This window comes from Mercenaria mercenaria, chromosome 12, assembly GCF_021730395.1.
Source record: "Mercenaria mercenaria strain notata chromosome 12, MADL_Memer_1, whole genome shotgun sequence".
In the NCBI taxonomy this organism is placed as follows: domain Eukaryota; kingdom Metazoa; phylum Mollusca; class Bivalvia; order Venerida; family Veneridae; genus Mercenaria; species Mercenaria mercenaria.
The window spans coordinates 10,521,349-10,548,679 of NC_069372.1; the positions used below are offsets into that span (position 1 = coordinate 10,521,349).

At 33.3% G+C, this 27,331-nt stretch overlaps 1 protein-coding gene across 1 annotated transcript; it reads right to left on the minus strand.

Annotated features, from left to right (window-relative positions):
* Positions 1 to 16,904: 16,904 nt before the first annotated feature.
* On the minus strand, positions 16,905 to 23,744 carry LOC128545982 (pantetheinase-like). Its single transcript, XM_053519166.1, has 2 exons — positions 22,167 to 23,744; positions 16,905 to 20,334 (listed from the first exon to the last, which is right to left on the minus strand). Exons 1-2 carry the CDS (start codon positions 22,374 to 22,376, stop codon positions 18,967 to 18,969), a joined length of 1,578 nt encoding a protein of 525 aa, XP_053375141.1. The 5' UTR covers positions 22,377 to 23,744; the 3' UTR covers positions 16,905 to 18,966.
* Between the last annotated feature and the right edge of the window lie 3,587 nt (positions 23,745 to 27,331).

The window sequence follows — 27,331 nt, forward strand, 5'->3', positions numbered from 1 at the left end:
AATTAGGGTTTTTCGAGAAGGCGTAGTCTTCGAGAAATAACCTCATTATTCGAGTGGCCCCTACGCATTCTGTTTTGTGTCATTGTCCGCCAATATGAACAACGTAGAAGTTAACAGTTATAATGACACAGCATGTAAACCATGATACAAATTCTGAATAATCATATTATCAAGTGGATTTCTGACATCTGCTACACCATTATTTGTTTACGGAGATAATAAACGGGCTTATTTCGAGGTCCTCAAACATATAAAATGTTCAAATCCTTCTGATTTCTGAGTATCATAGTATTATAATGAAATGAAATGTACTTCATTCTATTCATTACCAACAAGACAAAGCCGCTGTGTAAAACTGCACGACAATCAAGTCCAAAAACACACTGCCTTTCAGACAAATTGAAATTAAGTTCAAATACAAGTATCAATCATTAAGAATTTTCCAGGTTTATAGAGATTGTCATAACTATTACTGTACTCATTTAAACGGCATCATATTCCCATCAAGTCTATAGTATTATTTCTGTAAAACATTGCATAAATTATAAGCCTGTATTTTTATATATCAACAAAGGTGAATGTTCTAGTGCTTTTCTTTGACTTTATAAACCGACACGGTAGCCTGGTGGTAGCTTCGAGTGCGGAAGATCGTAGACTTTCTTCCTCGCCGCGTCATATCAAAGACATGAAAAATGTTACTAATAGTAATAGAGCTTCCTGGCTTGGCACGCAGCATTTAAAAGATAGTTCTATAACTGATCAGTCCGTAGTCAGTATAACGTGATTGGGTTGATATCATGTCACCTGTCAACGGCTGGGCATTGTGCTCACTGCTACATGCAGACACCGCCGTTTATATGACTGAAAAATTGTTGAAAAAGACATTTTAACCAGAACACGCACGCACGCGCTTCAATTTATAAAGCATATATATTATTACACATGGTGTTTAATAGCCTTATAAATGCTCATTTTTCTGATCAATTGCAATATGGTGATGTTGATTGTAGGAGGAGAAATCATGAGATAGAGGTAAGCCTTTAAAATCAATCAGGCGTAAAGAATTATACCATTTAATCCAGTTTTCTTTATCACAATGTATTTGTTGGGTGCCTTATCCCATCTATGTAGAGGTAAACTGTTAAACACCTCTGCAGCTAAAGTGTTCTCGTAATGTTTTTCTGTTACCGCTTATTTGATGAGACCACGTACTTCAATTAATGTGATTAACAGTTATGCAGCTAAAGTACCTTTGCAAAGGGCGTTCAGCCTTTGTATAATAAGAAGTAACCTGATTTTGCAGTGAAGAATGGCAATGTGTTCTATTAGAAAGGAATAAAGTACTTACCTGGTTTGATTCTGTTGCAATTTACAATCATCAACAAATACTAGTAATGTTTGCTGCATATCTTACACTAGTGTATAGAGTATTATGTCAATGTCAAAGAATCTGATTGTACATAACTATACTCTGATTACGACTACTTTAGACACTATTGAAATTATACAGATGTATTAGTTTTGATATCTTTGTGTGTAACTAAGTTTGTTCTGCAGAATGATGAGCATTGTAACAATGTATGAATATAGGATGGTGACAGTGACTCAAGACATTTAACAATCGTATTATAAGTCAATAACCATTTTTCTTACACCCCTCAAATACCAAATGACTCTTGTGCTGTTATTAACAACTAATGATTCGTGCATTAATTATTTATTGTACATTGAAAATGCGAAAAAATGTTGCTCTCTTTTCCTTACAGTATATTTCTGGATTTCACGGAAAAAATCTTACAGTCACGCTATAAACGGTAAAATTAAACCGGAACTTTGTTGTTGAAATACTAAAATAGGTAATAAAGACGAAGACCTCTTTGGCGTGTTACTAGTTGGCCATTTCTATTATTTCGTGTAGTGCACTATTGGTGCTAGAAGAAAGTATTAAAAATTGAGTGCTATAAAGTATAGCATTTTTCGCGTCAGAGCTACTAGTAGTCCCATGTCCATCGGTTTTTCCAAATTTTCCAAGAAATACCGAATACACAATCGAACATAACACACAATGGTCAAAGTACCACTGAAGTTAATTAAGAAATAATATATAGCAAAAGAGTGTTTTATCACTATTCATGCACGATGGGCGGTTATACGTCGGGCGTAATAATATCACAAGGGCGCAGCTCGAGTTAAATTATTTGTACGACGTATTACCGCCCGAGTGTATGAATAGTGTTAAAACACGGTTTTGCTATAAACTATTTCGATTCTAATATGCCCTTAATCTAAAACAGTAGATAAAATATAGAAGCGCTCTTTCTTTGTCGCAACAAAAACTTTGACGTCAACGTACGTTAACGTGACGTCATTCTAGCGTAAGAGTATTTTAACAGAGGCAAGCATATTAGAATCGTCTGTAAATACACTATTAACAGAAATGTCAGGTAATTTCACAAATAAATAATGTCATGTGAACATAATATTGCATGTGTATAATTCCATGAACAGACAAGGTTTCAATAACTGCATGTAAGAAAACATCATCTTCACTCTTCATTACTATCACTATAGAGGATAAATGTTTGTTTTTAGTTTTATTCACTGAGTGAACACTGGATGTCATATTTTCACATGTTGCGCAGTCGCTTGTGAAAATGTAAAATATCGCGTTCACGAGTGACAGACCTTTAGAACTTACAAGCAAAACAAACAAACACAGTTTCATTTTAGTGATATTTTCCAGAATCTCACTGAAAAGCATAAAATAAAACAGCTTTTCTTTGCAGAATACTGTTTGTCATGCTAAATAAAATGCCCCAGTATATGTTTTCAATATATGGCCTTCCGTTGTTGGGGCCAGTTTACTAGATGCTTCTTTGTCAAATATGTAGATATCTAACTCAACAACTATTACAACCTTTTCTTATGTCAATACAGTGTCTAGATATGTTAATACAGTTTCCAGAATGTATCCAAATAAACGTTAACGTATTCCGGAGTGGAAGACAGACCAAACAAGAGTGTCATTACACAGTTTAAGTTTGTAGTACCTTGCAATTAGTTGTTCATCGTCATCAAATACAACATTGATGTTCAGTAGGTATCAGTATTTTGATATCAGATATTTATGTCACCCATATTAGCCATCGTATAAATCTTACTGATTTCGACTGTGCACATCCCCAGCTTTTATTATATTTGACTGGCTTATCGTAGTAGGTTGTCCCCCTTGAAAATTATCCGATATTATCCCCCGCCGATGAAATCGGGAGGGGGTTATTGAAATGGGGTTGTCCGTCCGTCAGTCCGTCAGTCCGTCCGTCCGTCCGCAGCCATTTCTCAGTAACTACTTGCTAGAATTTCATGAAACTTGAAATAAACATGAACCAACATACTGCGATGATGCCCGTCAAGTTTTTTTTTTGATTGGTCAATTTCCCTTAGAGTTATTGCCCTTGATTTAATAAAAAATGTCTGTATGCAGCCATTTCTCAGTAACTAACAGGTAGAATTTCATCAAATTTGAAATAGACATGAACCAAGATACTGCGCTGATGCCCGTCAAGTTTTTTTTTGATAGGTCAATTTCCCTCAGAGTTATTGCCCTTGATTTAATGAAAAATGTCCGTCTGCAGCCATTTCTCAGTAACTAGCTGGCAGAATTTCATCAAACTTGAAATAGACATGAACCAAGATACTGCGACGATGCCCTTCAAGTTTTTTTTTTCGATTGGTCAATTTTCCATTTAGTTATTGCCCTTTAATTGTTTAAAGATCCACAGATCTGTACATAACAAACCAACCAATTAGAAGAATTTCATTAAACTTCTTCCATTCTTTTCCATGCACATTTATTATAAACATGTGATGTTGTGTACCTACACCTGGTCACCATCTTATATTGGTCACCCCCCTCCCTCTCACCCCCCCCCCCCCATGTTTTTTTTTTTTTTTTTTTTTTTTTTTTCATTTTTCGTTTTCTACCAATATTTATAATCAACATGTAAACTGTTAACTTTTGCAGGATATATTTTTTTGCCGTTCCTCAACTCTGACCCTTTCGGCGGGGGATTCCAATTCATCGAATTTGCTTGTTCAATATTGGTTTCCCTGCTGATATTACTTTGAGCAATAGATTATATAGGAAATTTATTTTCAATGATTAATTTCTAATATGTGTTTTGGTTTGTGAATATTTTACCAGATATGACAGTATACATCAATTTCTTCTCTTCAATTTGATGTGAAAATATATATTCTGACTTAACATCTTCTTGCTTCCAATTGTGTTTAAAAGTATCACCATCATTTATATTGAACATATAGTGAAAATCACTAAATTTTTCAATTTCTTTTACTTTAGAGGCAAATAAATTATATTTTCCAAAGCATTACAATTTATTATCACATATGTAGGTATTTGTGACTTTATAAACAATACAATAGTATAATTAAAAGTGTAATAGGGTAAAGGCTTCTTGCTTCCATTTAACTTCCAAGTGTATCAAGAAATAAAAAATGTGGATTTCTTAAAGTTCTGATGTAGCTTAAACGATGTAACGATTTACGGAACTGCATATACCAATAATTGACGTACGATTCAATATAGTCTTTTGAAATGATAATGTTCATAATTGTCTCCTAGTCAAAAAATAGAAAAAAAAATGAACAGAACAGAATAGAACAGAGCTTTGATTTTTCACCAAACTGTTTATGAGAACAATACGAATCAACATAAATTACAGTTTTTTTGACTGAAAGCTAAAATCTTTGGAATATTGAAACATTCGACGACAGGAGAAAAGAAAAACTACGCCAAGGAATAGTTTTCTTATGAAATGGTGTAATTTGCAAGTTAGGCGCTTCTTGAAAGCTGGTGAGTATTTATTTAAACAAAAGACACAGCATGGTTTCCACGCTTTGCAAAGAAAGGGTGAAATTAACAAACGCGCAATATCATTTCTAATTTAGAAATGAAATCCAAGCTTGAAAACAAAACAACAACAAAATATTTATAATAGCGTGCTTTCCGTGAGTTTGCACGGTAGGATTATCTCTTTAGTACGACCTACATTTTTGTCACGGTTTGTTCGTGGAAACCATGCAAAATAGCCACCTTTACAGCTGAAGACTTTAGTTTACACGGATAAATTTGATTTCATGATTGCATTGTATAGTATGTACAAACACATATCTGAATGGCATATTTGATTTATGTATATCATTGATTATACAAGACGGTAACTAAGACACTACAGATAAGTAGACAAGGTAAATCAGAGCTAACTTTAAAAAAGATGAGTTCGGATCTCAATGATACACATACACCAATGCTGATAAGAAAAATCAGAAACTTGATCCATAATTAATAGATTCTTTCTTTCCTTGATTTCTATGGAAAACCTAGGATCAAGGCCAATTAGTAAAACATGTGTGTTTTCTAAGTTTGTTAAATTGCTCGGTTTTTTTTTTGGCCATTGCCTGTCAAATACAGTATTGTTTAGTTTATTATTAGCAATTAGGAGTAACCTGTCGCTTTTATTTTTAGATTTGGATTTTCCAGACTGTTCCATTTATTAAATAAGGGTTTGAAAGATATTTGACGTTTTTAAAACTATAAATATATTTCAAATAATGTAAAGATTAAAATTGCATCGGTAGCACAGTTGGTACAGTTAGTGATTCAACTTTTGCGATTAGGAGGCTGTGGGTTCGAATCCCACACAGAGCGATTTGTTTTATGATTGAATTTGTTTTATTTACATTTTTCATGATTCTTTTATTTCATTATTTCAATTTCATTTTTAATTTCATTCGTACAATTTCAAATAATTCAATACATTTCAAATACCCAGTGGAGCATCCTCACACTCGCTAGCAGTGTCGGTTTCCTAAGAATCAGTGTCATTAGCTAGTTGAATGACAAAATTGTCAAGGCTATGTCAACCATTTGGAATAATTCATAATCAAGAAGATATTTGAAAAACCTATGTTATATGCGAAAATAGCAAAAGTATACAAATAATGCGATTCAAATACATGTTTAACATTATCATCATTTTAAAATGTATGTTAGCAAAATATAAATTGAAAAAAAAATATATTGATCTCCGTTGGAATTCGAACTAACAAAAGTTAGATTCTAGAGCCGTCACGCTTACCACTGCACCACGGCGTCTAATTGTCGAAGAAGGCAGTCTTTTAAATATTTATTATATAAATAAGTTATAAAAAGGTAGGGTACCCCCTAACTGAAGTGGTTTATTCCAATAACCTTTCAAATCTATTAATAAAAGCGACAGGTCACTCCTAAATGCTAGTACTTTATTTTATCACGTTTTAAAGAGTAAACTTCTAGGCGTGAAAGTTAAACAAAAGTACCGTTATATGGACAAGAACATTCAAACAAAATCGAAATACATGTACATGTATCTTCACACAAGTTTCGTTTTTCTCGAGGAAAAACTATTATGCAAGTTTTTGTGGGAAAGCTCGTTTATGGAATAATTCTCGGATTTCAATGTTTAGCGACATTCAAAGTTTCAAAAGAAAAAAAAAGAAATTATTTAATGTTTTCATTTTCTGTTACATGACAACACGAATTTCGCAATATCATAAGCTAACATAATAGTTTCTTTTTTTACAGAAATGTTTTATATCTTTACAAGAATAATGTTTCTATATGAATCTATAAACAACATGATTTATAAAAACTGGCTACATGTTTCGTAGCTTTCTATGGAGTAACATGCGACCTTAATTTCCATGTATATGTCACGGTATAGAACATAAGCAAAGCAAAAAGAACCCAAAGCAAAATTTTAGATGTATAGGATAGACAACGAGTGCCGTTGTCTACGGGATATAGACAACGGCACTCGTTGTCTATCCGACTTAGACCACGTGACATAAAAACTGCAATTATTGAAAACTCTCCCACGCGTTCTATAGAAATTAGGATTAACGTGTTTTTATAAGAGTAATATCATCTTTGTACCGTTAGCGCTTAATTGTCAGTAGGGCATATGAAAGAATGCAGGTTATTTGTATAAATTCAGTTTTACTCAAATACCGGATTTACTAAGATTTAACGTTCATTAACACTTTGAGTCATTTGCAATCACACAATTAATGCTAAACAGTTAAATATGGATTTCTCAAAAATACTCAAAATTGGACTGCATGCTGAACAATTAGTTTTTGTGAGAAATTTGCATGTTGGCAAAACACGATGACGGATACGTTGATTCAAGAAGATAGCCAGGTTATTTATTTATCTATCTATTTAGTTAGTTAGTTAGTTAGTTATTTTTTTATTTGTTTACTTTGTTTATCAGGATATAGTTAGTGCGTAGATGCTCGTAGGACTACGAATACCGTTTACTATATCGTGCCCTTCTTGTAAGAATGATGTAGTTGTTTTACTTTCTAACTGGGCCAAGTTGTTCGAAACTTTAACGGGCTGTAATTTAGTTTAGTTTAGTTTAGTTTATACTAATTTGTTTTAGCTCGATTGTGATGAAAGCTTTAACTGTTTAAGCTTATTGTAACCACTCTCGAGTCCGTTTCCTATGAAAACTAGTACTGGGGTCATATGAGAAGTCATGGTCGTGACCCCAATTATGCTGGAACCCACGACCACTGCATTAAGCTGTTAAACTAACCGTCTGTTAAATTTCTATTCAAGATACTAGTCTTGGTGGGTGGGAAACACTAGTATGATGTTTTAATTTTACTGTAAAGATGGTTTAGTGTTTATAATCCTTAACAAGTACATTTGATTTTCTAAGTTTTCTAAACTGTTGAAATCTACTGATAAAGTTAATCGACCTTTAACTCAATCGCCTGTTAAAGTTTCGAACAACTGGATCCAGTTGTTTGCAAATGTAAGGATCGTGCTGACATGTCTTTTTTTATAACAAGTGAACATAAAAAACATTTCTAACTGGGCCAAGTTGTTCGAAACTTTAACGGACTGTAATTTAGTTTAGTTTAGTTTAGTTTATACTAATTTATTTTAGCTCGATTGTGATGAAAGCTTTAACTGTTTAAGCTTATTGTAACCACTCTCGAGTCCGTTTCCTATGAAAACTAGTACTGGGATCATATGAGAAGTCATGGTCGTGACCCCAATTATGCTGGAACCCACGACCACTGCATTAAGCTGTTAAACTAACCGTCTGTTAAATTTCTATTCAAGATACTAGTCTTGGTGGGTGGGAAACACTAGTATGATGTTTTAATTTTACTGTAAAGATGGTTTAGTGTTTATAATCCTTAACAAGTACATTTGATGTTCTAAGTTTTCTAAACTGTTGAAATCTACTGATAAAGTTAATCGACCTTTAACTCAATCGCCTGTTAAAGTTTCGAACAACTGGATCAAGTTGTTTGCAAATGTAAGGATCGTGCTGACATGTCTTTTTTTATAACAAGTGAACATAAAAAGTTACAACTGTTGGAAACGTTTCAGTGAATGTGTAAATTACGTTTTTACCCAGTTGGTTCTACACTACAAATATGTAGTTTATTGTAATTCATTTTTATTGATATCTAATAATCTGGGGTCATTTTTACAATATTAATATTTAGACGTTGTCAACTGAATTTACCTCCAAGCCAGTCTTATTTTTTATCCCATTGATATATTGCAAGGTGATTTAACTCCGGCGTTAGCCTGTATTGTTAGATGGTAAACTGACACGAAATTCACGCGTTTTTTGCCCAAGTTTACCAAGATATATATACAACGCTACTGTTGTATATGAAATATAGACAGGTACAAGTCTGCTTTGCGATTGGCTATTTACGGATTATCGTGGTCTAACAATGCAAAATCCATGACAAAGAATTATTGACTTGGGTCATGACTTTAGCTAATGTAAGGTAGACAATCCAATATGAAGGGAATTGCTTTAACACAGTCAATAATTAAGGGAGAGAATTTTTGAAAATTCTCGTTAAAAGCTGACCATGAGCTCAAAACGGTCCAACACATTACATTGGTTTAAATCTAGAAAAACTTCAGGAATATCTTCTGGAAAAGGCGCTTTCGAATTTCGTATAAACTCGAAGCCGGTGATCTCGGATTCTGGAAAAACAACCATCTTTAAAACATTAAAATATTTTTTTAATGAATTCAAACTTTGAATATGAATTGCGTTTAAGGGAGAATAGGCGAGACAGATGCTATTTCAACAGCTGTTAACCATTGTACTGAAATGATAGCATATCCATCCATTTACCATTTAACTCATAATTTTATCTCAGAACATCTGAAAGTTTGCCAGCACTAGATAAACACTAACGATATTCATTAAGATAAGTGGTTTCACGAGAAGCAATAATATATTCGATATTTTATAAATATTGTACTAATGCGATAATTTAGTTTAAATACGTGTGTCTCTTATTACAGAGTTTCGAAAATAGTCTTTAATCTGGTGTTTCACTACCATTAGACTGTTTAAGCAAATTAAAGACCAATTTCCTGGCATTTAGCATCTTTGGTTTAATGTCTTCTCACATTAACAGACATAACATCCTTTATGGAACGCATGCATTCCGAGACAGACGTTTTTGTGAAACTCAACTTTCTGAACTGACTGATTTCATAATTTCTTTAAACTAATGTATAAATCTCGTAATAATGAAAATGATAAAATATATGACGCTAAAATTTATTTTTTCATACATGCTTAGCAGCATTATGAGCTTGTTGAACAAACTCTACTAAGCTCTTTGACATCCGCTTATAACATTCCAGTCTGGTCAGAAAGACTATACTGCTTACCAACACTTCTCTTTGCCTACCTTATCTAAAGGCAGATTATGATGTGTGCACAGATAGATGCCGATACTTATACGCCAATAAAACATTATTGTTTGAAAACACTTTACTAAATTAAACGGTGATAAAAATAAAATCAAATTGAATAAACAAATGGAGTAAAAAAGAAAATTTGAATTAGAAATAACTTTGATTCGCATAATAACAGCTGGCCCTCAATGATAGCTTTTTGTTACTGAGAGGCGGAGGTAGCTTACAGCTTTATGAATTCAGGAGTTTTCCGACGGCGTTTTGTGGACCGATAATAAAATATCAGGTATAGCATTTCATGTTGTATGAATATACAGTTTCCTATGTTCTCGATTCTACACAATTTGCAGCTACTGATTCTAAATAATATGATTATGCCATTGTGTCAATATATTTTTCAGATACCGAGTTAGGCTAAAATACCAACATTTAAACCGCCATGTCTCACTCTACAGATCCAGAGCTGACTTTTTATTGAGGTCTTAATTGTTTGGTATTCTAATAAAAGTGTTGTGCGCTGGCATTTGCAATAGTCATAGTCCTCAGACAATAGTGCTGCATAACAGTTTTGGCTAGCCACTTCTTGGCAGTCCGACAGATTTTCGTGAAAATACTGGCTATTCGCACTTTTGCCATCCGACACTGAATAATGGACACATATTTATCAACACCGTAATATAAAATAATAAGTTACATACTGTAAGATCGCATTTGATTGTTTAATGCGGTTCCTCGAATATTGTAGTTCGTGTAATTGGGTTATGGAACATTGCGCTGTATTTCTATGAATGGTTCTGCCTGTTTATGTGGTGTGCTCAAATAAATTTGATGTTATCGTTTTTTTTTGTTTCTTTTAAGATGTAAATTTGATTCAGAGGTAATTCAATTTTACGCTATTTACGACACAACATAATATCTTTGTTCTAAATAATGCCCTTTCCAAAGCAGAGACAGAGATATGTAAGTGTTTGTCATGATCATCATGCAAGTATTTCAGATTCTCGTATTTTATCCCTACTTCAGACACTTTTATGCTTTTTAGTTTTATATTGTGTTAAATGCATTTGGAAATTGCATTGTACTGGTAATACAGAACATTAATTGTTATTGACAAATCCGCATTAAGATACTACACTGCCCTCTATTTCAAACAATTCCTATAATATTACAAAATGTCACAGTTTCTTTTCAATGAATGTAGGAAACATTTGATGCGTTTATCAGTTCTATCATAATTAATGACGGAAGTTTTCCAGACTTTCCAAATTGCTTTACCTGGTTCATGTCAAGATAAAGATAGCATTTGTTCCTAATCGATTTAATGCGGATGAATATCTGTATTAAACAATAGTGCTGCATAACAGTTTTGGCTAGCCACTTCTTGGCAGTCCGACAGATTTTCGTTAAAATACTGGCTATTCGTACTTTTGACTTTGCCATCCGACACTGAATAATGGACACATATTCCTCAACATCGTAATATAAAATAATAAGTTACTTACTGTAAGATCGCATTTGATTGTTTAATGCGGTTCCTCGAATATTGTAGTTCGTGCAATTGGGTTATGGAACATTACGCTGTATTTCTATAAATGGTTCTGCCTGTTTATGTGGTGTGCTCAAATAAATTTGTTGTTATCGTTTTTTTTTGTTTCTTTTCAGATGTAAATTTGATTCAGAGGTAATTCAATTTTACACTATTTACGACACAACATAATATCTTTGTTCTAAATAATGCATTTTCCAAAGCAGAGACAAAGATATGTAAGTGTTTGTCATGATCATCATGGAAGTATTTCAGATTCTCGTATTTTACCCCTACTTCAGGCGCTTTTATGCTTTTTAGTTTTATATTATGTTAAATGCGTGAAAATTACATTTGCTCCTAATCGATTTAATGCGGATGAATATATGCATTAAATTCTACTTCAACATAAAAACCCGACTTGAAGACTGTACAATTTGTTCTTCACCAGTGTTTCAAATCTTTAACCAACATGCGAGGTTTAAGTGAAGCTAAATGCGAGACTGTTACGCTTAGTATCTTAACATTTAAGTTCTCAGATGGGATAGCATGACACAAGACGTCATGTTGATATTTGTGTTTTTCGTTAAATTATCTTTTACATCAACATTTTTATTTTTTATTTAGGCTGAACCAATTAATATCATCTATATAATATACAAATGTAAAAATAGATAATTAGCTTTGAATCGAAAAAATGCACCCCTTCTTTAGCGAAATAATACTAAACTGCAAAAACCGCGCAATATTTCATATTCATTTATCGATCTATAATAAAAGAGATTTTAATTTAAATCATTGACGTAAGTATACACGTTTGAATCTTTAGTTTTACAACTGCGTTTGCAACTAGTCTACCTTATATAACTTTGCTTATCTTTCCAATCTGATTACATCAGGTAAAATAGAGAAAAGTGGAAACTTCACAGGTCGTTCAACACGACAAAAAAAAAAAAACGAAAATGTTGTAGGCTCGGTTTGATTGAGCCTGTTCATGGACGGTAGTGGAAATGCTTGCTACCGTCCACGCCCTCTAGCCCCGGGTTGAGCAGAACTCAACATTTACAAATGCTTAAAAAAAAACAATTTAGAGACATCCGCAGTCCTACCGATAATGTTTCTTATTTTTAATATGTAAAATACTGAATGTGAAAAAAATCAGGGTCCGGAAGTCAGTAGTCGGATTAGTTTGAAACGTGTTTGGCTAAATGGTGCCATTTAATTGTAACATTCTAGATTTTGAAATTTCACATGTTTATTGAAATAAAGAATGAAAATCCTAAACTCCGTACCCATATAACGAACCGCGTGGTTAAGGTTGATAACATAGAATCATTTGCAACAGATGTGGGTTCGGACATTGTTTGGGTTGGCGGATTCTTTTATGAAGCTATTTACGTGAGAAAGCTATTCATGTGAGAAAGCTATCAAACTTGTTTGCAGAAAGAAGGTGCTTCTACATAATCATAATCGTCCGAGTCTGAAACAAGAATGCCCAGAAGTACCATTGATGCCTTCTTCCATTAATTATATCCAACGCTGGAAAATTGCATGGGAGCGTTTCGTTTTGTTTTATTTGTATAACAAATAAATGAAACAAGATATGAAAAGAGAACTTTCAATAAGAGTTAGTGTTTAAGAACTATGCCCTCATATTTCAAGATAAGCACAAAACCCTTCTAATTTACAACACATGTGAACCATGCGAATAATAAAGATTTTATTTCAAAAAGTTATGAAAATTCTTTGTTTCTTTTAATATTACCTGTGAATATTTTTTCCACTTTATTAGCATATGTTATTCAGCTATTTCTTTCCTTTTGCACATCATCCTTTCGTACTTTTGTTTCGTTTCAACATTAACTGTTAGTGATTATTGCGTTTTAAGACATTAATTACCTATAAGCTTACATCTGCCAGGTTGAGAAGAATAATAAGACAAAACAAAAACATTACAAAATCCTAGTTAACACTATCTCTTAATGCAAAGGTACTTCCTCTTAAACTCTGCTAAAATTCGCATGCACCAGTGATATACTTAAACAATATAACATGTTCTCAAGTCCACAATAGCGATATTAACTCATTACTATTAGGTTATTTAACATTGTTCAGTACAATACGGAGATATATTTGGACGAGTACCCAGCTGAGAAAACCATATTGGACGAGCCGCTAGGCGAGTTTAATATTGTTTTCTCAGCTGGGTACGAGTCCAAATATATCTCGTATTGTACAGTACAATGTTAAATAACTTTTTATTCTATATCTATTTTATCTTACTATGATAATAGTTTAAATTAACAATGTTTCACTGAATATTGTATTCCTGCCGTTTCTAGTTTTTCCCAGCTTGGTATGAGTGCAAATATATATTATACAGAACAATGTTAGACCTTAAATAACCTTTTTATTCTATATTTATTTCACTTCATACGTAATATACGTAGTTCATTGAATGTTGTTTTTTCTGCGTATCATCATTAAAAAAGTATTGGTGCAACCTCCCTACAACAGCCATTTGGCAATTTGTGTGGTAATAATACTTGGCTGAGATATTATATGCCAACAAACATTGTCAGCAAGTTTGGTGAAGATCGGATGAAAACTATTCGACTTAAAAGAGCGGACAAAGCTAAATTCCTCGTTTTTCGAGTAATTCAAGGACTATTATCAAAGAGTGCCTGGTACAATTTGGCTGGTTATCGAAATTGATCAGTTATATCATAATTAATGACGGAAGTTTTCCAGACTTTCCAAATTGCTTTACCTGGTTCATGTCAAGGTTATGATAACATTTGTTCCTAATCGATTTGATGCGGGTGAATATCTGTATTTAATTCTATTTCAATATAAAAACCGACTTGAAGACTGTACAATTTGTTCTTCACCAGTGTTTGAAATCTTTAACAAACAGGTTAAAGTGAAGCTGAATGCGAGACTGTTATGCTTAGTATCTTCACATTAAGTTCTCAGATAGGATAGCATGACACAAGACGTTATGTTAATAGTTGTCTTTTCGTTAAATTAATTTTTACATCAACATGTTCATTTTTATTTAGGCTGAACCAATTCATATCATTTATATAATATACGGATGTAAGAATAGATAATTAGCTTTGCATCGAAAAACTGCACTCCTTCTTAAGCGAAATAATACTAAATGGCAAACACCGCGCAACATTTCATATTCATTTATCGATCTATAATAAAATAGATTTTAATTTAAATCATTGCACGTGTACATACACGTAAATATACACGTTTGAAACTTTAGTTTTACAATTGTGTTTGCAACTAGTCTACCTCATATAACCTTGCTTATCTTTCCAATCTGATTACATCACTTACAAAAGTCCTGGTAAGTCCTGCTGATAATGTTTCTTATTTTTAATATGTAAAAACTGAACTTGAAAAAAATCAGGGTCCGGAAGTCAGTAGTCAGATTAGTTTGAAACGTGTTTGGCTAAATGGTGCCATTTAATTGTAACATTCTAGATTTTGAAACTTCACATGTTTATTTAAGCAAAGACTTATTGATCAGTTTGTGCAGGCATGGTTTACCACAGTATCTGGAAGTCCAAGTTTATGCACTTATAAATTGTTTAAAACATCTTTTAACCGTGAATACTATTTGGATAAAATACCACTTAAGCTACGAATACCATTTACAAAGTTAAGACTATCATCGCACCAACTACGTATTGAAACTGGTCGTTATGGTAATAATAGAATTGAACATAATCAACGATATTGTATGGTATGCAACTCTGGTGATCTTGAAGACGAGTACCATTTTATTTGTATATGTTCAGCGTATGACCAAATCCGTAGACGTTATATTAGTAGACATTATGTTTGTAGACCAAGTGTTGTAAAATTTCTAGAACTAATGCAGTCTGTAAATTACGAAGTTGTATTTAAACTATGTAAGTTTATAAATGAAGCATTTACAATTAGACAAGGTATAATAAATAGTCATAATTAGACATGTATTTACTGCCAATTTTCCCTAACCATCATTTACATGCCCCACTTTTATCATTATAAGCCATAATAGCATGTAATCTTAGGATTATATTGTACTGTTGTTCCTTTTCATATGATAATAATTGTGATGTCCGTAGTCCTTCCTCATGTACATGTTTATATCTAGAAATAATATAGATGTTGTTGTATGTAGTTTTCCATGTCCTTGTACATATTTGTCATGTTTGTATGTTACATTTAACAAATTATTGTATCATGTAACAAGAAACGTTTATATGTTTACGTTACTTAATAAAGAATTTTGAATCTTGAATCTTGAATCTTTATTGAAATAAAGAATGAAAATCCTAAACTCCGTACCCATATAAGTATAAATAATAACATCTGAGTGAGCAGGTGAGCAGTCTTTCAGCAAAACAAACATGCATTTAAATGAGTAATCAAAAAGTGTATTAATCAATACCTTATGTAAAACTTAAGAATATATATGCTCTAATTTCCATCATTTTGATACTTTATTTGCCGTTTTATTACCCCCTCCCCATATTATTGCTTCAAGGTCCCCTTTTCCACCGTTTGACTGCATTTTATCTTAAATCGTATTTCTTATTTAAGTTTTTATTCTATTTCTTTTTTGTTTCTGTAATTATGTATGTGTAATTAGCTTTTAAATTTATTATTATAATTATATTAAAGTATTTTTAATTCTCCTTTATGCTTCACACGTAAACTTCAAACTTTGTCATATAGATATTTTGGGTTTTATTTTTTCTCTACTTACGTGTTTCGATAAATTACCGTATCAGTATGATCCGTATCTATATATACATTAATACAAATATATTCTATATTTGCGCTTTTTGTCACGTTAACGTTCGCGTCTAGACGGTCATGACGTCGTTTCTATTGTACGTTGTTATTTCTGACGAACACATAAAAGTCGAAACTATAGTAAAGAATGCGTTGTCTTGGTAATTTTAAACCCTTTTGATCTATCAATATTTCATCAAAATTTTAAAAACAAACAAGTTTGCTTGGTATATTTTTATTACAGAAGTAATAAAACTTAATGAACATGAGAGTGAAAACAGCACTCCCAAAAAGCAAAGTGTATACAGGAAAATGAAACAAAAACGACTGAAGAGCCCCAACGAAGCGAGTGGTTAAGGTTGATAACATAGAATCACTTGCAACAGATGTGGGTTCGGACATTGTTTGGATTGGCGGATTCTTCTATGAAGCTATTTACGTGAGAAAGCTATTCATGTGAGAAAGCTATCAAACTGGTTTGCAGAAAGAAGATGTTTCTACATAATCATAATCGTCCGAGTCTGAAACAAGAATGCCCAGAAGTACCATTGATGTCTTCTTCCATTAATAATATCAAACGCTGGAAAATTGCATGGGAGCGTTTCGTTTTGTTTTATTTGTACAACAAATAAATGAAACAAGAAATGAAAAGAGAACTTTCAATACGAGATAGTTTTTAAGAACTATGCCCTCATATTTCAAGATAAGCACAAAATTCTTCTAATTTACAACACATGCAAACCATGCGAATAATGAAGATTTTATTTCAAACAGTTATGAAATTTCTTTGTTTCTTTTAATATTACCTGTGAATATTTTTCCACTTCATTAGTGTATATTATTCAGATATTTCTTTTCTTTTGCACATCACCCTTTCGCACTTTTATTGTTTCGTTTCAACATTAACTATTGGTGTTTATTGCGTTTTAAAATATTTATCACGTAAGAGCTTATATTCGCTAGGTAGAGAAGATTGATAAAAAATAAAACAAGCTATCCCTGTATGCAAAGGTAACAGCGTAGAAAAACTACCACTTAAACTTTACTAAAATTCTCATGCATCAACAGAATATACCTGAACAATATAAGATGTATTCACATGAGCGATAAAAACTAATTACAAACAACATATTGTAAATGATCGTTCAAATCAAACATTTTTGTTATCTGGCTTTCCAAAGTTTACACTGTTCTGAATTTGAATATTAAACATAGGAGCCATTGATAATATATGCAAAAATAATCCGACGTCAGAATTATGTCAGTACACTTAGCATCCAGTCTTATCTTCATTAAAAGTAGCGTCCCGCCAACTTAAGCAGGCAATAAATCTACTAAGTACTGGAAAGTGTTTTCTATGATATTTGGCCTAAAGGTAGTACTCCTAATGTTGCATGCTGTAGAGAAGATAATAGGTATTACCATCAGCGCTTTATCATTAACTGTCAGTGTTTATTGCGTTTTAAGGTAAGAGCTTATATTCGCTATGCTGAGAAGATTCTTATCGATTAATTAGACAAAGCAAAAGCAGTATATGTACATACGATATATTGTAATGATCGTTAAAATAAAATATTTTTATTATCCGGCTTTCAAAAGAATCAAACTGTATTGAATCTTAATTCTGAATTTTGTTAAACATAAAAGTCACTGATAACGTATGCAAAAATAATCCCACGTCAGAATTATGTCAGTACACTTAACATCCTTTTTTTTATCTACATTAAAGAAACATTAAGCCAAGTTAAGCAGGCAATAACCTATCTACTAAGTAGAGGAAAGTGTTTTCTATAGGTTATACTTCTAATATTGTATGTTGTAGAGAAGACATAGGTAATGGCATAAGGTGGCAGGGGAGCGATTTCGTAGTTTGGCCCCGGTCGATTTTCTGTATAAACAGGACAGGGTAGATATAAAGGCATATCTATCTTACTGGTTATTTATCATTATCAATTCTTTAATATATCTGGGGAATGAGGAACGGTTAATGATTCTACATGGCGGGTGTTTTAAAATTCCTAGCTCCGTACTTCCCGTTGAGGCTAAAACATAAACATCAGAACAAAAAGTCGGCCAGACTCTCGGCTGTCATCCATCCACTTTTTCAAGTGAAAATTAGGGAAATAAAGTGGTGGTTGGGAAACACATTCCACACCACCTGGGTATGCATCTATGTTCGCACTATACATATATGCTACGAAATTGGATTTAAAAATACAAAATGGATGAATGGCAGAGTTCAAAGTGAGGCCCGGTTAGGCTAATTTTGGTCTATAAAATTTGGGTGATTTGACCAATTTGCACTACATCTGGCATGGAAAGCGATATGTGCATAGGGTCGGAGAGTCGTCTTTATGTAGTCTATAGTATCTGCAATAGTCCATAGTAGTTTCAAAGAAAAATAAGCAAAAGCGAGATATCTATGGATATTTCAACACTGGTACCCACACGTCAATGTGGAATTCGCAAATATGCACTCACCTGCCACCTAATAAGTATGTATTCCAGGGGGAAAAAGCGTTGTTCTTACTCAAGATGCAAATATGAAACCGCTAAAATAAATGAATACTTCACACCGGATAAACATATCTATATCTAATATTTTTGAAATCTGATATCAAATCTTTGCTACATATAAAATAATAAGTTCACAGATTGGTTTGACATGACAAATAGAAGTGATACTGCTGAAAACATACAAAAATGCGAAATGGTTTCCTGTAGATGATAAAAATATTAAATGCTATAAAAATTAAAGGCATTAATTATCTTTTACCAATGAATTCGACTGAATGAAAGATGTACAAGTATTACAACAACACTAGGATACATACACTTGACACAACAACATCGACAGTAATGGCAGAATGATGAATACATCCTGACACTGCTTAGGAGCATTACTAGATGCACCAGTTTTTGATTCCTCATTGTAAACTGTGTTGAACACTACTGCTGTTAGAAGAGGATTTTCCAACTGGTTGCTATGCAATATAGCATTTATCTCATCAAACTGATATTTTTCCATGTCCATTTTAATCTCAGTTTTACCTAACTTATTATTATGTAGTGTCGACACAAGTGGAAAAACCACACCATTGTCAAAGTATCCCTGAAGTTTAATGTCTGCAAACACAGAGTTTACAGAAATATCTGTATAATTGCACGAATAAGTATTGTCTGGTGAACATTTGAATACTGCACAATACTGCATATGTATAATTCCAGGTTCAAACAGGGTTTCGTCAACTGCACTTAGAATAAATATTTCATTTTCATCCCGATATTTGAACTCGTATGTAACATCACAGCAAATATCATCTTCACACGTTACAACAAAACCAGACCTTCCCTTCAGAATACTGTATGTCATGTTCAAACCGAAATGATAGTTCCCTGAAAATGTTTTGTTAAAGAATTTATGTTTAAAGTCCCCAACTGGAGTTACTCCGGTAGACTCTCCTTTGTCTGGTACTTCAGTTTCAAGTTCAGCAACTAAAAGAACTCCATCCATGCTTGTAGTGTTTACATTAGAGGAAACTTGGACGCCTTCACCGTAGATACCCGATCCGGCCATTTGATATAGAGCATTTCGGACATTGGATGCAATCACATTAATATGGTTTTTCTTCGCTAAACCAGCATACATTTGTAGCGGGACGATAAATGGGAGAAAAACGTTCATTGCCGATGTCACGAGCAAGTTCCGCACACCGTATCTATTTAACAGAACTTGCGTTGGATAATATTGCATGATATCAAAACAGATAATTGTCCCGAATTGTCCAAAAGGTGTGTCAAAGAAAACGTATTCCGGGGTGGGAGCTGGATCAAACAAGGGTGTTTCATCGTACATGTTTAGTTTGTGGTACCGTGCTATGAGTTTTCCTTCATCATCAAATACAACATTGGTGTTAAATTGGTAGCGGCCGTCACGCGGACACGTTTTGTCAGTATTTCGATCACATTTCTTTATGTCACCCATATTAGCCACAACATAAATCTTATTGGTTTGGGCTATGCAACTCAAATTTCGTAGCACGAGTGTGTTTTCTACACGTTCCGGGTCCCTGCATGGGTTCCAGTCAATACTGGCTTCAGGAATATCTTCTAGGAAAGGTACTATTGAATTACGTGAATGGTCAAAACCGGTTATACCGTATTCTGGGAAAACAATTATCTTTGCACCCTGCAAGAAATAAAAGCAAATAATAAACATAAGCAGTATAAACTGATGCATTATCAAGTGGATGGACTGAACAAAAGGGGATATAGTTTCTTGACAAATTATACATTCTAATTATGATAAAACTGATATATTTCTTGAACGTTATGTAAAATGAATGTTTCTACAGAATGAAATACTTCAGTTATCTTGTTAGATATTTCTTTATTTTCCTCTTCGTCTGATTACAATATGGTTAAATTTTGGTGATTAGATCATTTTCGCTGGAAGACTTCATATATTGTTACATAAATGGAATTGATAGATGCTGTTCGTTTAAATGAGATATTTCTGTTTCAAAAGTTAAATTGGTAACATGGACCAAGTAAATAATGAATCTATTTTGTTAAGAAGTGTCTGTATCTTCGTCTGAAACGACGTACTGATTTTCGGACAATGTTAGATAGTCATACCCCAGTTACAGTTGAAAACAATAAGTAAAAGTTGTTAACTAACACGAACTGCCTATTCCTGTTAAAACTTTTCAGTAAGAGGATTTATTTGACATCAGCAGTTTATTATTTCCGCTATAATGAAATAATTGCATATCCATCCATTTACCAATTAACTCATACTTTTATCTGAGAGCATTTGAAAGTTTGCCAGCACGAAAAGTAAACATTATCCATTCATAAATTTCATGAAGAGTAATACTATTTTTGCGATATTTTACATGCATTTACACTAATGCAATAATCATACTCGCATAATCGTTAAACAGTTTTGGAAATACTTAAATAGTCACGTTAAATAAGTTTTTGACGATTTGATTTCAAAAATGAATATTTTACCTTTAAAACAAAACATTTATCATGTTCTATTGAAAAAATGTTTGATATAGTGTATAATCTATACAATGAAAACGACGTTTCCCTATTGTTTATACCATTGAGAACTCCCTACTCTGTACCTAACATTTATGCAATTCGTTCTCATTTTGTTTTCTTTTATCCCTAAGTTGGCCTTGGTTGGTGTACACTTAACTATATAATCATGTAGTTCGTAAAGAAAAATCATAATAAAAAAGAACTACAAAGTTTCGAAATGTATAAATCGTCTTTTGAAACGACTCACACAATCATTTTAATTCACATTATTGCATAAAAACTACTTTTTCTTCACTTGATCCGAGCATATATTAACGAAAAACAATCGTTTTACTTTTCATTCAGGCATTTCACTTGTTGTTTATACACATTTTTTTTTAAGTTTCTCAAATGCTGTGCCGCCGTGGCCGAATATTTATTCTTGCACAGATGAAAATCTAGTGTCTGCGTCTTGTTTCTTCCATAAAGACCTCTTTTTGTTGCATAAAAGTTTCAATCCAATCCACAGTATGTTTTGCTACATTAGCTATTAACCTCAACGCACTGCCATCGACCCGTACAAATCAACAAAACGTATGTATTATCCCTTTATTAAAACCGTTTTTCATACACTTTTCATTTTGAATAAACTAAATTCCTGAGCGACTGACTAATTAGAACAATATAATCTCTTTTTTTTAAGATCAGATGTACGTTTCATGAATAAAAATGAAAATTACCATCATAGTTTCAAAATTGCTATGTTGATAGTATTTATTTTTACCAAAACTGAAATAAGTTCAAATCTTATCTACATGTCAATGACGTGAACGTGGTAAAGATAGTTTTCATTGATTTAATTGAAATTTAATTAAAAAATACCTCCGCAGTAATGCATAACGATATGTGTTCTTCTGCTATGAAACTGTTTTATATGAAAAGAAATTGATGAAAAAATGGATATGGTAAATAGATGTAAAATTTTCACACCTGTTTAGCCGCATCTTTAGCTTGTTCAACAAACACATCTAAATTCTTTAACATCCACTGATAAGCTTCTTGTCTCGTGAAATACGCTTCCGGATCATCGGGAGAAATAACAACATGCTCATATACCGCAACTTTCACTTTTCTACTTGCCACCATTGTTATAAACAATACAAAAGCACCTAAGCGATTTATTCCATCCTTTGCGTACATGATGATTTCATTAAACGTATACTTGATTAAAGCACTAGTGCAAAAATATTCTTTCAGTATAGTGTAAGCTATATAGTGCTCGACCTAATTTTAAAAGATAAAATTCAGATGATGAGTATCCAAATTAAATTTCAAACAAATGATAATAACATGTGGCTGGATGAACTCTAATTGCGAGCATGATTAACGAATTCCTCGGAAGGTTAACAACACACACTTTATATTGTTTATTCGCTGGCAAAGAATTTATAGATACGTAAATATTTGCAGCAGAGGAGAAGAAGGTTATCAGAAAAAAATCAAAGTCCTGAGTATCCCTCTAATATACAGGTAAGTGAATAATTAGCAGAATGATACTCTATCAAGACTTTCATCCTGAAGCGTTTATAATTTCACTCTTCACATTAAAATAGGAAAGCAAAGATGGTTATGAACTGAACATGAACTAACAAAGAATAAAGAAAACATCTGCATAGTTACAAAAAGCACTCAGGTGTGACACGTAATTATAAAACCACGCTGCTTTCAGCAATATTAACGATCGATTTAATTTAAGGGCTTAAACATTTTTGAAGCAACCCTTTTCATTATCAGCAATTATTTGTCGATTTTGCGAAGTTGTTCAGTAATCAGCTTTTATTTGTATTGATCTATATACTCTTTAGCACAACTAACATATGGATCCCTCTTTCACAAATGGGGATGAAAATATTGTATATATGTTGCTAAGGCAATATAAATTAGCATGCCACATCACTTTTCTAAACCCACATACCAGACGTAATAAAGCAAACAAAACTGCTGACAAGGAGTTATATAGAAACCTATAACAATAAAAAAAATCTTCATTGTATACCAAACACTTAAAAGGGTGCGCCTTAAGATTTATGTCTTGTTTTTTTATGAGCTTTAAATTGTTAAAACAGTAATAGCAGTCGGCATCTGTAAAAACATATGCGACACGTAAAATGTGCCGAACAATCAGTAACGTATAGTAAATTGAAAGCGGGAATTAATTTGCATAATAAATAATCAATTTTCATTAGGATTAGCGACCCGGTAAATTAATACGGCGAGTTGTGGGGGTATATATAACAAGAAATATCTTTAAAAATGATGGTCGGCGAATTGTATAAGGAAAGAAGTTTATGAATTTTTCATCTAACATTCATCTTTCATCTAACATTTTTCAAATTGCAAAACTAAACACCGCACTTTAACAATTTAAATGGTTCTCTTTAAATTTTTCGCAAAGGTTTCGTAGGGTTGCAATTTTGTTTCGTTTATCCTTAGACGAATAATTACAGCAGTAGTTTGATGAAGATTCATGAAGCGGTTCATGAGAAGAGGTCATTAAACGTGTTTATATTTTTAGCTAAATTGGTCCCTTTCCCCATTTGTAAGACCTTACGATATTGTTACACATCGGGTTTGATAAAAATCCATTACATTTTAGTGGTTAATGCTAAGAAAGGCATATCTACTTTTAGCTATAGTGGTCCCTAATAGGGCCCAAGTTCCTATATCACATCTATACAAAAGTGAAGGTCAAGCAAAACATACAATTGTAATTATTTCAATATTTCTGTTTCATAAGCAAAGTTTGACCGTAGTCATATCACATAGATAAACTGTATGCAGCGTACCTTCATTTCAGTGTAATGAGATTCAGTCATTATATAGCATATATATAATAAAACAGATTTCAAATGAGTTCAATATTTGCATACCATACTTAAGAAAAATATTTATATATAATAAATCAGTTAAACAATTTATAACAAATATATCAAAGCAAACAAGTACTCATTTTAATATGCAATCTGAATAAGTCACAAAAGCAAGAAACCTTCTCATATACAGACGACAATTGTAACAAGGAAAATCTTTTAAAAAGCACTTCTCTACATAAAAGACTCTTATCACACCCTTATTCATGTGATACGCAGACCGTATTCAGCTCTTTCTTTAATTTGATATATGTTGGTATTTGAACAGGTTTTTATCATATTTATTAAATTTACTTATCATTTCGAGATATATGTATATTCTTGCTAAATATACTGAGCCAAAGTTAGCTTTAAAACTATGAACAGCGTCGTTTAGGATAAACGCTTTGTCTACATTTCCTTCAGCGTAGCACAATCAACAGAGTGAAAGAAATTGACACTCTCGTCCAATCAGGCAGAGTGTTGCATAAATCTTCCATTTTGATAAATTATCTATAATGCGTTATCAAGTAGTTTGATTTGCAAACTGAAGTCACGTGGCATAGGTAACGAAAACGAATTTAGACGGCGTCGCCGAAAAAGGATCATTATAACAGTGGCTTGATCAGGGATGTATTCGGTTCTAGCTGGTTTTGCAACATCTGAGCCAAATACAATACTTTTTTTTAAAAAATTGCACTTCTCTATTTTTATGTCGTTCCCACGACTTAGAAACTCGTTCCCACGACATACTAAGTAGTTCCCTCGAGTTAGTATGTCGACATAAAAAAAGAGAAGTGCAATTGAAAAAAAAGAGTAGTGCATGTCACCTCTGTGCCACCGTATCAAACCCCAACTTGTACAATACTTTTCTACATCATTGAGCATTGATTTTAGTGTTTCACGAGACTTCGCGAAATGACTCGGGGCATAAAATATCGAATGGTTATCTTAAGTCTTGTAAATCAAAACGGAGTGTAAATAATACTAACGGTCGTTAAAGGGTTTCTGATATAACATGTAAAAACAAAAATAACAGTTCTGGCTTAATACAATGTATTGATATTTCTTATATTTCCTCTGAACTGATTGTTGTATAAGAAGAAACAGGACCGATGATTTTCAAATTCTATCAAACTTGTAACTACGGTAACATCATTCCTTAAATTCATAGTAAGATTTGGAAACATAAAAATGTAACAAAAAGTTTATTTTTGGCTTTGATTTTGCATATGACATATCGAATTATCGTTATCTTAAATATTGTGTATCTAAACGGAGAATAATACCAACGATCGTTAAAGAAAAAGAATATAAAGGGCCTTTTATATGTTTCTGATATAATATGTAAAAAATAAAAGTCACAGTTCTTGCTTAATACAATATAAGGAAGAAATATATTCTGCTTAAGTTCAGATATGCACTTCAGATTTGATTATTTTCATTTATCAGAATAAACTTATGACGTTTAAATACCAAACATGTTCTAACCAAACACGATATTTCAGTTTTAAGGCGAAGCAATTATTTTTCTTGAAAAAACAACAACAGCACAATTTACCTAAATTAACCATAAATTGGTTATAAAAATGTAATTTAATCATTAACTAAATATCTATTTTGTACATAAATGTACTCCATCCTCAACATATCGCTGTGGGTTGGAGATCCCTCAAGGGATGAGTAATTTGTTCATGTAACGAAAGCATCCGGTTAACTGCATTTGAAATAAAACCCAGAGCGATTCTGTGTTCCCCCAGCCAGAAAGTTGACATTGTTGTGTCGGGAAGTTTATACGAATTTATTTTAGCTCAATTGTGATGAAAGCTTCAAGCTTATTTGAAACATGATCGAGTCCGCTTCCTGGAAAAACAAGGCAGTCTGAAAGACAGCTAAATCCCCCGCCACTGCTATGGATAGTGAAAGGGTAAAACCTTTGATTTTAGCTGTGACCTTGACCTTGAACTGACATGGCTGACTCATGAATTCTGCACAACGTCTTGATGAGGTGATCATTTGACCAAAGTTTCATGAAAATCCTTCAAGGGGTTTAGAAGATACAGAGCTGAAACCTTTGACCTTCAGTTGTGACCTTGACCTTGAGTTGACATGGCTGACTCATGAGTTCTTGATGAGGTGATCATTTGACCCAAGTTTGATGAAAATCCTTCAAGGGGTTAAGGAGATACAGAGTGGACACCAAATGGAAGGCTCAAACCTTTGACCCTGAGTTGTGACCTTGACCTTGAGCTGGCATGGTTGACTAATAATTTCTGCAAATCGTTCTGATGAGGTAATCATTTGACCCAAGTTTTATAAAATTCCTTCAAGGGGTTAAGGAGATATATAGCGGACACGATATTGAAGGCTCAAACCTTTGACCTTCAGTTGTGACCTTGACTTGAGCCGACATGGCTGACTCATAAGTTCTGCACATCGCCTTGATGAGGTGATCGTTTGACCCAAGTTTGATAAAAATCCTTCAAGGGATTTAGGAGATATAGAGCAGACACAAAATGGAAGGTTCAAACCTTTGACCCTGAGTTGTGACCTTGACCTTGAGCCGGCATGACTGACTCATGGGTTCTGCACATCGTCTTGATGAGGTGATCATTTGACCCAAGTTTTATAAAATTCCTTCAAGAGGTTTAAGAGATATAGAGCTGCACAAAATGGAAGGCTCAAACCTTTAACCTTGAGTTGTGACCTTGACCTTGAGCCGGCATGGCTGACTCATGGGTTCTGCACATCGTCTTGATTAGGTGATCATTTGACCCAAGTTTTATAAAATTCCTTCAAGGGGTTTAGGAGATATAGAGCGGACACAAAATGGCAGGCTCAAACCTTTAACCTTGAGTTGTGACCTTGACCTTGAGCCGGCATGGCTGACTCATAAGTTCTGCACATCGTCTTGATGAGGTGATCATTTGACCCAAGTTTTATAAAATTCCTTCAAGGGGTTTAGGAGATATAGAGCGGACACAAAATGGCAGGCTCAAACCTTTGACCTTGAGTTGTGACCTTGACCTTGAACTGACAAGGCTGACTCATGGGTTCTGCACATCGTCTTGATGAGGTGATCATTTGACCCAAGTTTCATGAAAATCCTTCAAGGGGTTTAGGAGATATGGACCGGACACGATTTTGTTACGGACGGAAGGACGGACGGAAGGACGGACACACGGACGGAAGGACGGACGGAAGGACGGACGGAGACCATTCCTATAATCCCTCCACCACGGCGGG

Bases quoted from the DNA above. Each gene is read 5' to 3' on its own strand.
- LOC128545982 (XM_053519166.1), bottom strand. From the start codon at position 22,376: ATGTACGCAAAGGATGGAATAAATCGCTTAGGTGCTTTTGTATTGTTT. The intron at 20,335-22,166 runs GTGTGAAAATTT...TATTTCTTGCAG, and splicing joins CTAAAGATGCGGCTAAACAG to GGTGCAAAGATAATTGTTTT.